The sequence below is a fragment of the Pongo pygmaeus genome, chromosome 9, assembly GCF_028885625.2.
Source record: "Pongo pygmaeus isolate AG05252 chromosome 9, NHGRI_mPonPyg2-v2.0_pri, whole genome shotgun sequence".
Lineage (NCBI taxonomy): Eukaryota > Metazoa > Chordata > Mammalia > Primates > Hominidae > Pongo > Pongo pygmaeus.
In genome coordinates this window covers 74,309,870-74,324,504 of record NC_072382.2, presented here as the reverse complement: position 1 = coordinate 74,324,504, position 14,635 = coordinate 74,309,870, and the positions used below count along the sequence as shown (strand labels likewise).

Here is a 14,635-nt window from a genome sequence, read left to right as displayed (position 1 = left end):
CCCTTTATTTTCCTGAGGAGGAAACTGCAGCCCAGACACCTGCCCAGGGTAACACAGCGAATCGTGGCAACCTCGCCGTCCAGCACTCTTCTGGGTCTCCAAGGCCTCCCTTCTTCCCAAGTGTGTGGATGTCGGAAGGCCCACGTGGCCAGGGAGACTGAGCCCTGAGGTTGCTGATAGGAGGCCACTGTGGCCACCAATGCAGTCATCTGGTGTTTCTATTTATTGACTCTTTAAACTTCATCATCCAAAGAGAGTTAGTACATGACTGTTTGGTAGCAAGAGAAACATAATCTAAGACCGCAATGACCCACCCACCCCAAACAAAACCAAAACCAAACAGAACAAAACAAACCCATCTGAAACCAAACCTTTGGAGTTTTAGCTGAAGAAGAGAGGGGGCTGAGGGTCAGAGTGGCTCCCTGCAGTCCAGGGGGTCAGGCAGAGGCTGCTCTCAAGTGGGAGCCTTCTCTGTTGAAGAGGCTACATTCAGCCCCTCAGCTTTGGGGGGTCCTTCCTGAAGGAGCTTCCCTTGGCAGAAGGGGTATGGAGACGGATTCAGTGGTCAGAGTGAGGGGCTCCTAGGTCTGCCCTCCAAGGTGACCATATGTGCCAGTGCATGAGACACAGGGAAGCAGGGCCAAGGACTGGGGGCGACTGTGAGGAGGTCACGGGCCCATTTCTCCTACCTGAGAGAAAGCCCTGTCCAAGGCCCCATCAGTGTTCCCAAATTAGGGAACCACTAAAGGCACCACCAAAAAACTGGGAAATGACAAAGCCTGACAGGTCCCCAGATGGCAACCACTGCCCCCTAATAGGCAGCATCTTGATCTAGAGGACTGAGGGCAGCCCCATCAGTCTGGGGTCCTGGAAAGTTTATGTCAACGGGCAATGTTTACGGCCTTGGACATGCAGTGTGCGTACGTGTGTGTCTGTATGAATGGAATGGGGCTCAGCGGCGCATGGGTCCCTCCAGGAAGGCTTGGTTAGAGTCCCAGGGTGGTCCCCAGGGCAGGAATAGGTTTCTTTTCCTCATGTCATTTCCTCACCATCACCCCCACCCCAGGTGACCAGGTCACTGCATAAATAAGTGCTTGGGAAGGTACACATCTAAAAAGGAACATAAATACTGTACATGGGGAATTCCCCAGCCTTCCTGCTGCCCTCCAGAAAACCCTCCAAATATTGCACATGGCCCTCCCCAGCCCCGTGGGGTCCAGACCCAGCTGTGTCTTTGGTAGAAGCTCCAGGGTCAGAGGTCCTGGTCAGCCCACATGTCCCCGACCCGATCATGACTGGAAGCACTGGGGCAGCCAGAGGGTCGGGAGAAGCCGTGGCCTGGCTGGCCAGTGGGTGTTCCATCAGGAATGCTTCCGCGAAGACAAGGCAGAGCCCACGCAGGCACATGTGTGCCCCTGGCCGGACACTCCTGGTCAAAGTCTGCGTGTGGGCTAGGGAGAGGCAAGCAGGCTGAGGGCAGGTGGGCGGGCAAGTCCTGGGCCACGGCAGACACGGTCACACCCTCCACAGGAGGAGGTGGTTTGTGCTGTCGTCTCGACCCACAGTCTCACTGCTGCTGCCGCCCCCACTGCTGAGCCGGAAGTCCTCATAGCCATCACCTCCACTGATAACCAGCATTTTAGGCCTGGCCGGGGCAGGGCCTCGGTGCCGAGGGGAGTCCCGGTGCTCCAGTGATGGCAGCTTCTCGGGGCCTGGGGGCAGAGGGGAGGATCTGTCAGCCTGGGGGTGAATGGAGGCCTCACTGTCCCATCGGGGCCTGAATTCCCACACCCCAGAAGATAGGAAGGAAGATGTGCACACTTCCTATGGGGGAATGCCACTTTCTGTTAGCTAGGAACTTATTTAAAAAGAAATGCCCACTTCTTGGCAGCCAGACTTCTTATGTCCCATCTGTAATCTCTAGTCAGGAGTCACATAACTTCCCAAGGTGACGCCACTTCTGATTTTTTTCTTTTTACAATGTAAGTGGCCTGTAAGATGCCACTTTCTCTCTCTCTTGATTACTGCACGCAATGTCCTTGCATTAAATAAGCCTCCTACTTCCAACAGCCCTTTCCCAGGTAGCGTAAGTCTTCTGTGAACCCAGACAACTCCTGACCCGAGGCTTTATTGCTTCCTGATTTCCACGGCCACTTCCTCTTGGGAATATCATTTCTTGTCCTGCCAAAGCAAAACCTTTCTGATTGTGACCTCCTGATGTACCTCATTTCCTGCTGTTTCACTTTTTTTTTTTTGAGACAGAATTTCGCTCTTGTCGCCCGGGCTGGAGTGCAATGGCACACACTCTTGGCTCACTGCAACCTCCGCCTCCCTGGTTCAAGTGATTCTCCTGCTTCAGCCTCCTGAGTAGCTGGGATTACAGGCGCCCACCACCACACCCAGCTAGTTTTTGTATTTTTAGTAGAGATGGGATTTCACCATGTTGGCCAGGCTGGTCTCGAACTCCTGACCTCAGGTGATCCACCCCCTTCAACCTCTCAAAGTGCTGGGATTACAGGTGTCAGCCACCACGCCCGGCTGTATTTTTATTTTTATTTTTTTTTGAGACAGGGTCTCGCTCTGTTACCCAGGCTGGAGTGCAGTGGTGCAATCTCTGCTGACTGCAGCCTCGACCTCCCTGGGCTCAAGTGAGTCTCCCACCTCAGCTCAGCCTCCTGAACAGCTGGAACCACAGGTGTGTGCCACCACACCTGGGTAATTTTTGTATTTTTTGTAGAGATGGTGTCTCACCATGTTGCCCAGGCTGGTCTTGAATTCCTGGGCTCAAGCGATCCTCCCACCTCATCTTCCCAAATTGCTGGGATTACAGGTGTGAGCCACCGCGCCTGGCACCCTGCTGTTTCACTTTCTAATTCTCAGTCCATTTTCTGTGCCAGTGCCATTCTATGTTGTTTCCTGTTGCTATTTCTATTTCCTGCTCTGTGCATCACTTCCTGATTCCACTTCCTGTCCTATATATAATTTCTAGTTCTGTGCTATTTCCTGGTGCATATAGGAAATATATATAACAGGACATATTTCCTATATACATATTCTATTTGTGACATATTCTACCTCTTAGGTTATAGTTCCCTCCCTGTCTCCCATGACATTTTTCTGGACAGAACTTTATATACACACAACACATGCAGGTGCGCGCGCGCGTGCGCGCACACACACACACTCACACACACACACACACACACACACTATCCTAGATTTCATTTGGGGACTTCCGTAGCCTATTTCCTGTCATATATGCCACCTCCAGCTCTGTGTGACACTTTTCCTCCCTCTTGAAAGCTCTTCTGGCAGGATAGTGGGGAGTCCTAAACCAAATGTCCATGATCCCTGGCTTGGGGTATGATGCACTGACCCACCTGTGTCTGGGGGAGGTGGTGGGGTTGGGCAGAGCAGGTTGAAGCCATCTGGCAGCTGGACTGCAGCCAAGAAGCGGACGTGGCCGGTGTGTCCCTGGCCAAGGCCTGTGGGACTGAGTGGTGCCCGTGGGCAGCTGACAGTACCGGGCGAGGTGGGCATGGTGAGGACGACACCAGCACTGGTGCCCACCCACAGCAGCTCCTCACACACCAGCAGCGCTGTGATTCGCAGACAGGCAGCCTTGTGCTGCCGGATGATGGCATCCGAGCCTGGGGTGGGAGACAGACCACAGCTGGGGCTGAATTCTGGCCCTGGCTCAGCCGCCTCTACGATCGGGCAGAAAGGCTCCAAGGAGGGTGCTGTGGTAGTTTGAGGTCAGTACCTGCCAGCATCCTGTGCACGGGAGGGGTGACGTCTACTTCTGCCAGCTGCTCAAAGGTGTCTGGATGGTAGAGACACACGTGGGCACTACCTTTCAACGTCACCCACACACCCAGGCTGGAGTCCACCATGCAAGCCACGCTGCGGCTTGAATCCTGACCCACGTAAAACATGTGCTGGGGAAGGCAGGGAAGAAGATGGGTCATTGGCAGGCCTGCCTCCCTTGGCCCACCCTAGCCTGGAGCTTCACCAGTGTCCATCCCTTACAACTCACACTAGCGTTGGTCCCTGGTCTGATTAACCTTTCAAAGCTTGGTTTCACCAGCACCTCCCAACTTAGTTCTCAGGAATTACAATGGAGGTGCTTTTTCCTCATTAAACTTGAGTGATCTAAGGATCAGAGAACTTCAGTGCTTAAAGGGTTCTAAAATCAGTCACTGGCCTCCCCCTGGACAGGTGGGGAAGCTGAAGCCTAGAAGGGAAAGGTCACACAGCAAGTCAGTCACAGAGCTGGGGCCTGAACCCAGGGCTTTGGACTCCTACCCAGCCAACAATGGAATAAGTGAGAGAAATTAAGGGAACTCGTTGCCCCTGGATACTTCTGACATGGGTGCAAGTGACATGTGCAGCAATAAATGCCAGAGTCTAATGCTAATGGATGTTGACATCAGAAAGGACTCTTGTCCTATCCCCAAAGGACCCTAAAACCTGAGTTGAGAGATAGGGTGGGCAGGAGGATGAATAAGATTCCTAATGTATATGGGACATTTACTGTATTCCTCATCAGCTACAGAAGAAATGAGGATCAAAGGAGGACAGGGACTGGCCAGCGTCACTCTGTGGTCAGAGGAAGGCCCTAGCCCTCTGCTGGATGCTGCTTATGCCTCTACCATGGTCTCCATCTCCCTCTCACACGGACCTAGCTCATCCCATGGCACCAATTCCATTCCCCCACCCCCTGCTACCTCCAGCTGCAGCGTGTCAGGACTCAGGACAAGGACTCGGTTCTGGCAGCCACACCACAGCCGCCCACCCACAGACACCATCTTGGTGATAGGGCTCCCCTGGGCGCCCAAGGTCACTGATTTGAAGTTCTGGGGGTCCCAGAAATGGCCTGGAGTGGGGTAAAGAAAACAGGAAATTCACTCTAGTTCTAAATTTGAGCCTCAGTCTCCCCTGAAATGAGATGTTAACATTCCCCTTTATAAGCAAGGACACCAAGGCCCACAGAGGGCCTGGGAGTTGCCCAAAGCCACATCTCCAGGAGAGAGCCCCAACACCAGTAAGGGGACAGGGGCAGGGTGTGGGGGAGGGCAGATACTCACCTGCTTCCCTTTGGTAGACCACAAGCTCTCCATTGGCCAGAGACACAAACACCTGGTTATTCAAATACCTGGGTAGAGAAAAGAGGAAGCAGTAAGGGAGTTCAGGCAGCCAAAGTGGGTCACCCAGGACCAGGGGAACCACAGATAGAGTGGGTATGGCTCCCTAGAGGCCATCTCTTCCCACCCCTTATTCTCCAAGTGGGGGTTGCCTGAGACTAAGAAAAGGGAGTGACTTGCCCGAGCTCACACAGTGTGTAAGAGGCACAGCTAGCCTAGGGCCAGGCCTCTGGCTTCCAGCCTCCACACACAGGAGGGACAGTAGAGCAGGGGGACCAGATGAACAGAAAGAGGCCTGCACATGTGGCCGAGAAGAGTCTAGACAGGAAGGGCCACCCTGGGGCCTTACAAGATGCAGGTCACAGAGGCCGCATGCTGGAGCTTCATGCTGTTCCTGCGGTCACGGATGCTGTCGGAGGACTGGTATACGTGGACACTGTGGATCGAGGTATGCACCTGGGACAAATGCTTGGGACACACCAGCCCCTGGAGTCATCCCTCCACCTCTTTGCCCATAGCACCACGTCTTCAATGCTGGGTGCCTGCCCAAGGTACTGCGGTCCCACTGCCTCCCTGGGATTGTCAGACCCACTGACATTCCTGGTCAGCAGTACCCCTGAGGTGTGACCCAAAGCCCTCCTGCCTTGGCTCCAGGGGACCACATGATTTCCAGAGCAGGGAACTCAGAGTTCTGGCACTGTGTCCCTAGTCCCTCCCCTGTCCCTACCAGCCATCCTCAGTGCCCAGCCACACGGAGCTCTGGTAGGCCTCAGGGTCGACACTCAGCAGGTCCTCAAGGCTGCCCCGGGTGAAGGAGCCGCGGCTGGAGCGGCGAAGGGCTCTCCCATCCATTGGGCTGGTGCTGCAGGGACCACCAGGCCCAAAGGAGCCAGACAGTGGCAGGAAGCCTGGCTCCTGCTCCTCCTCTGAGCTGGTGGTCTCTGCCGTGGCCTCCTTGGAACTCGGGGTCTCCTCATCTGAGGGAGACAAAGGTCTCTGTCTCCATCCCCCTCTGCCAGGCCTGGGACCTGATATCTTTCTAGGCCATGCATCCCTCCTGGCCATGCCCCTCCGGAGGGCCTCTCAAAGCTGTTCTTCCCCAGCCTGCTCTGGCCTGCTGCCCTGCTGCCCTGCTGCCCTGCTCACCGACAGCTCAGCACTACAGAATCCTTGATCTGGCCTGGCCCCTCAGATCCAGTGGCCACACCGTGGGTCCCCACTCCACCAGCACCCCAGCTTCCTTAGCTGAGTGCTCCAGGGTCTTCATGATCCCGCCTGACTGTCCCATTGTCCTCTGGATCCTCAGTGTCACATCCTCTGCCCTCATTGCTCTGTGTGCTAACATTCTGAGGTCTGACGCCATGCCTTTGCCCTGCACTGGTCCCTCCTCTCCCCCTCCTCTGGGCAGTCCACCCTGCCTGCCAGCGCCAAGTTGGAGGAGATGGCCAAAGCTCACTGCCAAAGCTGGAGGAGATGGTGGACCGGCTGGCCTGGCTCTGCAGCGTCCCCGAGGGACTGGGCGAAGACTCATCGTCAGAGTCACTGTCAAAGGGCACCAGCTCTGGGCGGGGGTCACCCTCGGCGAGGCCCGGCGTCATCTCCAAGCCCGAGCCTGCAATGGAGATGTGAAGGCAGGGCTGCGGCCCCGGCTCCGCAAGCGTCGCGGCTTCCTCGTCCGCAGCGGCCTCGACGTCCAGCTCCGGCCCGGCGGGCTCCGGTGCCGTCTCTGGAGGACCCCTCAGCGACGGAGGAGGCTCCCTGCGAGAAGAGGGAGTGAGGATGACAGCAGCTACGAGCCAGGCGGGGCCCCAATGGCGGACACGCCCACCGACCCCGCCCACACTTGCCGGGCCCCGCCCACAACCACGCCGGGGCCGCCTCAGAGTGTGCTGGGACAGGGGTTGGGTCTCCCAGGCCCGCGGTGCCGCCCACCCCACCGCCCAGGCCTCACCGGTGGCAGCGAGGCTGCAGCCCAGGCACCGCCCCGATGCAGAGGATGCGGGCGGAACAGACGGCGATGCAGGCCTCCACGTCTGGCTCGGCACGCAGGCTCAGCAGGCACACCTGGCCCACGTAGCCGTCGCTGTTGCAGACCCACACCTCAGGCGAGGGCTCCGGGCAGCTGTTCAGGGTGGGAGCCGCGCAGGAGAACTGCAGGAGGCGCCAATGGACAGGAGAAGGTGAATGGAGGAACTGCTGCCAGCAATCCCCACTCCTGGGAAACCCCGGCAGAATGGAGGGAGGTAGGCCTGCATGGGTGTGTGTGGATGCCCTATACACCCCTCTACACACGCGTACACATACACGTGGCACAGGACCCTTTTGTCTTTTTTTCGATTGGTTCTTGCTTTGTCTCCCAGGCTGGGGTGCAGTGGTGGGTTCATGGCTCACTGCAGCTTTGACCTCCAGGGCTCAAGCAATCCTCCCACCTCAGCCTCCTGAGTAACTGGGACCACAGGGGCGCGCCACTAAACGTGGATAATTTTTGAATTTTTTGTAGAGATAGGGTCTTGCCTAGTCTGGTCTTGAACTTTTAGGTTCATGTGATCTTCCTAACTTGGCTCCACAAAGTATTGGAATTACAGACATAAGCCACTGCGCCTTGCCTATGTGACCCTCTACACATTAAATGCACTCATGCCTGTGGGATACAGGCATCATGCCTACATGTACACACACATATCCCCAGATATAATCATGGATACATGCATAGAAAAAATGTGATGTTGGTAACCTCTGTACATATGTATGCAGCCTCATACAAGCACATAAATGAAGCTACTTCCCATCATTCATATAGCCTTTGTTCACACGCACAGATACAGATATGCACGAAGCATACCCATATACATGTATACATGTAATACATATGCAGCACCCACACACATGTACAGAGAGCTGAATTCTCCAAGACATAAGGAGCAATAGCAATGTTCAAGGCATATACACAATGTCGTACACAAAACAAAAATTCATGAACACCTGCTGGCTTTGAAAACATGCACCCACGTGACCCAGATGCAGACATACCTGCATGCCACTGCGGGTTTTCATGATGGGGATGGCCTTCAGGAACTCAGGGTCTAGACAGCTTTTGCTGGATGCTGTAGTGGAGATGGACAGACAGACAGACCCTGCTTAGCATAGCATCCATCTCACCCTGGTCCTCCCCCTGCCCCATTCCCCTTCCTCCCCTGCCCCTCAGGGTCTCTCTAGGGGAAGACCTGATCCCAGCCACATTAGAATAAGGCAGTTGCTCCTGGCCTCAATCTTTTCCCATGTGTATTGTCTACGGGTTTGAGCCAGAGGTCTCTATGGATCTTCTAAGCCATGAACCCTGATCAATAGCTTTCCCTGATCCAGCCCTGCTCAGAGTGTGTGTAGGGAGGTTATGGGGAGGGTCTTGGCTATCGGTGCCACTATGGGGCAGGTCCAGCAGACAGTGAGACCCTATCCATGGAATCCCCTCCCTGCCAGGGAGGCCACAGCTATTATTCAGTGTGATGTTTCACTGCAGAAGCCCCCCTCCCCACCAGGTGGAGCCGGAGCACAGGGCACTGTGGTTCTGGCTCCTGAAGTCACAGACAGCTATGAGATGCCTCTGGCTCCTGCCTGGAAGCTCTAGGAGGAGAGGGCCAGCATGTGCCTTGGCTTACCCAGCTTCCTCTTGGCCTCATCGAAGGCCTGTTCAAAACCAAGGCGGGCGTCAGGGTGAGGGAACTCAAAGATGTAGGAGTCGGTGCCCTCGGGCCGAGTGGCGCACAGCTCCAGCTTGGTTGGCGGGAAGGAAAGTGCGTAGCACAGCGCCTGCTTCTCCGACAGGTCCCGGTGCATGGCAGCTGAGAGGTCCCGCAGTGCATCGTCCAGGCTCTGTGGGGAAGAGGGCCCAGGCCTCAGGCCCCAGCATCTCACTAGAGCCTGCGCCTGCCCTTAATGTGTGGGGACCTGCCTCTCTCCTCAGACAGCAAGTGGGACTGTCTCCTCCCTCAGACCTGGATTCCTTTGATAGATGGGGGATGGGGCCTCTGTCACCCTCCGATGGGGATGCAGCTATGTCTCCACCCTCAGACCTAGAACATGTTACTGCCCCCATATGCAGGGAGGCTGCCAATTTTTGCCTTCAGATGAGGGAAAGGGATGTCTCTTCCCTCAGGCAAATGTCAGGGCTGTCTATCTCTCAGATAGGGTCAGAAGCCTCCCACCCCCTGGCTCCCCAGTGTCAGGCAGAGGGCACAGACCTGGTGGGGGAAACCAAGGCTCTCAGAGAGCTTGCTCATTTGGCCCAGGGTGGTGAGGTCCTCATCAAGGCGGCTGATGGCCTTCTGGATGTTCTCCCGATTGGTGGCTTGGGATGCCCCTAGAGGGGAAAGAGGAAGGCCGTGGACTGATACACAGACAGACAAGGTCAGGCTGGGACAGACTCTCCTTCCCTCACTGCATAGCCTGCAGCTGGGCCTGGGGAGAGACCTGACAAACTGAGAGCATAGAAACCCCAAGCTCTTGGGAAAAAAGTTAACAGGCAGCTCCCAGAGGAACCCCAGCCCTGTGAGCTGGGGACTGGGCCTGATTCAGAGCCATGTGGCGCAGGATGTCAGGCCCACGGAGAATTCCCAGGAGAGCATGGAGTATGAAATGGTGGCAGCTCTGCGATACACAGGCCCTGGTTGACACGGAACTGCTGCAGCGTTGCAGCCTCCCGTGGGCGTGCTGGCAGAGCAGGCAGAGCCCCAGGCAGTCACACATGCTGACCAAGAGACTCATCGCCCCACAAAGGAGGGGGCAGTGCGTGGTGCCCTGGATTTCTATGGTCCTATCCCATACCTGAACACTGCCAAGCGGCTGGTCCTGCAGACGGCCTGCCACCCTCAACCCAAGGCTTGGGACGCACACTCTGGACCAGTGGTCCATACATGGAGCTGTCCCTCAACTCTTGGGCCAGGACATACGTGTCTTGAAATCAAGGGAAAAGAAGTTTCTTTTTGCTTTTTCCTAAATGAGTTTCTTTTCCTGTTTTTCTCCAATCTAGTTTATAGAATGTGTTATTGGTGTATATAAATTTAATATTTGGGCCACAGGTTGCAGAATGGTAAGGCAGCCCTGCACGGGTCATGACAGCACTAGAGACATGGACCCTGAGACTGGCAAGTCCTGTCTGAAGTGGCCCTGTGACCAAGAACCCTGTGGGGTGAGGGGCAGCCTGCTGAGGAGGGGAGGGCACGCTTTGTAACTGTAAGATGGAGTCACGCTGGACAGGGAGGCTGTCTCACTGTGTCTACGGGAAGAAGAGTGTGTGCCCGGTGGATGGCAGTGGAGTTTCCTGCCAGGCCGAGGCAGGGAACAGCCCTGCTGTTGCCTGAATGTTTGTGTCCACTCAACACTCACAGGTTGAAATCAAATCCTGAGTGTGTTGGTATTAAGAGGCAGACCTGGCCGACTTGTTGGCTCACGCCTGTAATCCCAGCACTTTGGGAGGCCGAGGTGGGCAGATCACAAGGTCAGGAGATCGAGACCATCCTGGCCAACATGGTGAAACTCCGTCTTTACTAAAATACAAAAAAAAAATTAACTGGGCGTAGTGGCGCGCACCTGTAGTCCCACCTACTCGGGAGGCTGAGGCAGGGGAATTGCTTGAACCTGGCAGGCAGAGGTTACAGTGAGCCGAGATCGTGCCACTGCACTCCAGCTTGGCAACACAGTGAGACCTCACGTCTCAAAAAAAAAAAAAGAGGCGGATCTTTGGGAGGTGACCTGGTCATGAGGGGGGAACCATTGTGAATGAGATTTGTGCCCTGATAAAGGGGCCTGAAGGAGCTTGTTCGCCAAGTGAGGACACATAGAAGGCACCCTCTGTGAGGCACAGGCCCCTTGCAGTTCTGCTGGCACCCTCATCTTGGCCTTCCCAGCCTCCCGAACGGTGAGCAATACATTCCTCTTGTTTATAAATTGCCCAGTCTGTGGTATTTTTGTTAAAGCAGCCTGAAGAGACGAAGCTGATCTACTCCTTTTGACAGAAACTGTCCCATCCCAACCCTCACCACCTGGGCAGCCATGTTTTCTTCCATATGACCCTGCCCCATTCTTGCTCACAGCTGACTGGACCAGGAGTGGGCACCTAACTTAAAGGTGGTCATTCTACTGACTTGGACCAATTAGAGTAATAATCAGCTGGTACTCCTACATAGTGGGCAGGCCTGGGTTCACCAAGGGGCCGGGCAAACCTGTCTGTTACCCTGAGGGCCAAGCTCCAGGTGAGCTCCCCTCCAGGTGAGCCAGGAGCCAGCCTGGGTCTGATCACGGGAGTTATGAGGAAGCAGGGAAAGCTAACAGCAGTGAGAACAGAGCCAACTCAGCAAGAAGAGAAGAAAGACAGACGCCGCAGGAGGAGCGGCTCCTGGAAGCTGCCTCAGCTCCCATCAGTCTCAGCCCCAAACAACATGGACGGCTCCAATCAACCCTTTGCTTGCAGTAACTCAAGCGAGTGTCTGTTCCCTGTGTGTGAAACCGCTGAACCAGACAGTGCAACATCATCTAATATTAGGCGCTCAAATGATTTTGCACAGATGAATCAATGGCTAATTACAGTGATGCTGCTCTCTGTGCACCACCCCCACCCAGCTCCCGCTGCCAGCCTAGGTCCCTGCCCAGTTGGAAGGAGCTGTGTATGGACAGATTGTCTGGCTCCATGGGTGCCAAATGGGTCCTTCATGCCAGCCCCCTTGCACTGGATGAGAAAGCGAGGCCCGAAAGTGGAAAAGCAGCTGGACAAGCAGCCAGACTGGCTGGAGCTCAGACCCTCCAGGAGGGCTTCTCAGAGGAAGACCCCAACACCCAGAACCCCTAGCATCAAACCCACCTTTGATGATGTCTGCGTCTTCCAGCGGCAGCTTCCACAGCATCTTGTACTTGCTGGCTGTGTCAATGACACTGGCTGCCGTGTACCTGTGGGGAGCCAATGGAGCGCTCTGGCCAGGGTCAGGGAGTGGGGCTCAGAGAGGGACAACTGCTCCCCCTGCTGGCACCACTCAAACCCCGGCCCAGCCACTCACAGGCTCATGGAGCTGCGCCGCAGGGAGCCTGACTTTCGCTTCAGAGTGGTGCAGACGATGAGGTCCGTGAACAGGAAGAGAGACCGGTCCTTCTTGCCACCGATCGCCTTCTGTGGAGCCCAAGGCAGAATTCAGGCTGGGTGGACACAGTCCAGAAGCCCACCCACCTGCCCATAGTGCCCAAGGGGACACTGAGACCCAGGGAGAGTGAGGGCTCTTCCCCAGCTTCCCAGAGAGTCAGAGCAGAGTGGGGACTCAACCAGGGCTCCCCTCGGGGTGAAAGAGCAGGGAGACCTGCAGGTAGAGGGTGTGAGCAGAAGAGAGGACAAAGTGAGGAGGTGGGGACAGCTGGGCAGATACTGGGACACTTCTTACCACTTCGATGACCATCTCCTGTCTCAGGAACCGCCGCAGAGGGGCCTGGAGCTGTGGGACAGGAGGGACAAGGCATCTCGAAGGCCAGTTATTAATCCCTATCCCCTCCACAATCCCAGTGATCCCTCGGCCCCACTCCATGGGCTAGGCCAATGGAAGCAGCATGCTGCCCACCCTCAATGCCCTTGTGCTGCCAAGCCACAGGACCCAAGGTCAGAGACAGACGTGGAAGAACAGACAGGTGGAGACGTGTGGCCACAGAGGCTGGCAGACATGGATGCAAACACACTGTGGTTCTGGACATGGACACAGCCACGATTCCAGGTGGCCACAGATACACACAGAGGCCGAGTGGACACAGATGTGGGTGGGGTGGGGTAGGGTGGGGTGGGGCAGGGCGCACGCACATCCTCCATGCCCTCGATGTGAGCCTCTATCTCCTGCAGCACACGGGCATGGCGCTCCGCCTCCTCGGCACTCCGCACACCCTTGTTGATGCGCTCAGCCACCTGCTTGATGTTCCGCTGTGCCTCCAGCAAGAGTGGATGGTCCGGGTGGTCCTCAGGTGTATGCTTCAGGAGGTCCTGGGGTGGGAATGGGGACCAGACCTGACTGCTTAGCTACCCCTGGGGCCCCAGACTGCTGGAGCAGGAGGGACTACGGGTAGACACCAAAAAGAACGTTCTTTCCTACCTGACCCCTACGGACCCTGATGTCAGGCTCAACGAGGCAGGGGCCTTAGACCTCCTTGTATCCCCCCATGCTTCCAGGCCTTGCCCACTTGCCCACCCAGCTCCATGCCCACCTTCACCAGAAGTTCGTAGCGTGGGATCCGCTGCACAGGCTTGATCATGAGGTCAGACAGCGCCTGCTTCTCCTTGTTCTCACGCATGCTTTGCTGAAACCCATGGATGGGCACCATGTGAGGAATGACATGCCAGGGAGACTATGTCCAGGGACAGGTCCCCACCAAGCCCCTCCAGCTCAGCCTAAGAGCGGAGGCTGGCCCACTGGCTGTGAATATGGTACCCATGCTGGGAGCTCCTGGGACCCTCAAAGCTGGCCCAAGGTGAGGGTCACCTCTATCCCCCTGCCCTAGCCCACAGTACCTCTAGGAACTTGAGAAAGGCAGGCCTCGCCTCCTTGGCCACACGCACAGCATCCTTTGCATTGAGGAAATTATCGATATAGGCGGAATAGGTGTTTACTAGGACATCCTTGGAGAACTGTGGAGGAGGAGGCAGGTTGGGGACCCTCAAGGTGTCCCTCACCCCACCTCACCCTGTCCTAGTTTTCACTGATTCATGAGTCACCATCTTTTCCCTCCAACTAGAAATGATACAATCTCTAAGGGATCAGGCACGTGTCCTGTGGCTCTAAGTGTGGTCGTGTTTAGGCGTATGTGCATGTGTACACATGGATATACGAGTGCTCATATCATCTGGGTGTGACTGTTCATGTATGCACATATGTAGACCTGAATGTATCCTGTGAGCTCAGACCTGGTTCTCTCACTTCCAGCTAGGCATTTCATCCCTAGACCTCCACCCTCACGAAGTCCAGCCAGGCAGGTTTCCCTCTCCCCATTCTCTGAGTGACAGACTCATTCTAGCCATTTGGCCTTTGCTTATGCAGATCCCCCCACCAGGAATGCCCTTCCTCATCCAAATCTCGCCCCGCCTCAGGGCTGTGCTCCAGTTCTTCCTCCTCTCGGAAGTACTCCTTTCCCTGACTAGAGCTCTGCCTGGTACTCTACCTGGCCTCTGGCTTCTCCTGATCTCCTAGGACAAGTTCTCCCTCTCCATGAAAAGTGCTCCCATCCCACCCACAGTAAAGCCCAGCTCAGGGCAGGACATACAGCTGGTGGCTAATACCTGCTCGATGCTGATGGTGGACTAAATATGGAGGTTATTAGTAAGAAGCCTTGTCTGGGAACCAGGACACCTGGGTTCCTGTCTCAACTGTACTGTGGATAAGCTACGTGACCATATTAGTGATATTTCTGTACCCCTCAGAGTCCTGTCTTTTTTTTTTTTTTTTTTTTTGAGATGGAGTCTCACTCTGTCACCT

The 14,635-nt window shown here is 55.7% G+C and overlaps 1 protein-coding gene across 1 annotated transcript in view; it reads right to left on the bottom strand.

Annotated features, from left to right (window-relative positions):
- Positions 1 to 200: 200 nt before the first annotated feature.
- Positions 201 to 14,635, bottom strand: part of ARHGEF17 (Rho guanine nucleotide exchange factor 17) — a 60,814-nt gene continuing 46,379 nt past the window's right edge. Inside the window, exons 4-21 of the mRNA XM_054440889.2 lie at positions 13,675 to 13,791; positions 13,371 to 13,463; positions 12,973 to 13,149; positions 12,566 to 12,616; positions 12,191 to 12,300; positions 11,998 to 12,083; positions 9,383 to 9,501; positions 8,801 to 9,014; positions 8,175 to 8,248; positions 7,096 to 7,295; positions 6,601 to 6,902; positions 5,872 to 6,121; positions 5,494 to 5,580; positions 5,088 to 5,155; positions 4,728 to 4,876; positions 3,764 to 3,938; positions 3,381 to 3,650; positions 201 to 1,712 (exon numbers count right to left, since the gene is read on the bottom strand). Coding sequence (XP_054296864.2) covers positions 1,516 to 1,712; positions 3,381 to 3,650; positions 3,764 to 3,938; positions 4,728 to 4,876; positions 5,088 to 5,155; positions 5,494 to 5,580; positions 5,872 to 6,121; positions 6,601 to 6,902; positions 7,096 to 7,295; positions 8,175 to 8,248; positions 8,801 to 9,014; positions 9,383 to 9,501; positions 11,998 to 12,083; positions 12,191 to 12,300; positions 12,566 to 12,616; positions 12,973 to 13,149; positions 13,371 to 13,463; positions 13,675 to 13,791 — 2,739 coding nt within the window. The 3' untranslated portion in view covers positions 201 to 1,515. The remainder of the gene's footprint in view (positions 1,713 to 3,380; positions 3,651 to 3,763; positions 3,939 to 4,727; positions 4,877 to 5,087; positions 5,156 to 5,493; positions 5,581 to 5,871; positions 6,122 to 6,600; positions 6,903 to 7,095; positions 7,296 to 8,174; positions 8,249 to 8,800; positions 9,015 to 9,382; positions 9,502 to 11,997; positions 12,084 to 12,190; positions 12,301 to 12,565; positions 12,617 to 12,972; positions 13,150 to 13,370; positions 13,464 to 13,674; positions 13,792 to 14,635) is intronic.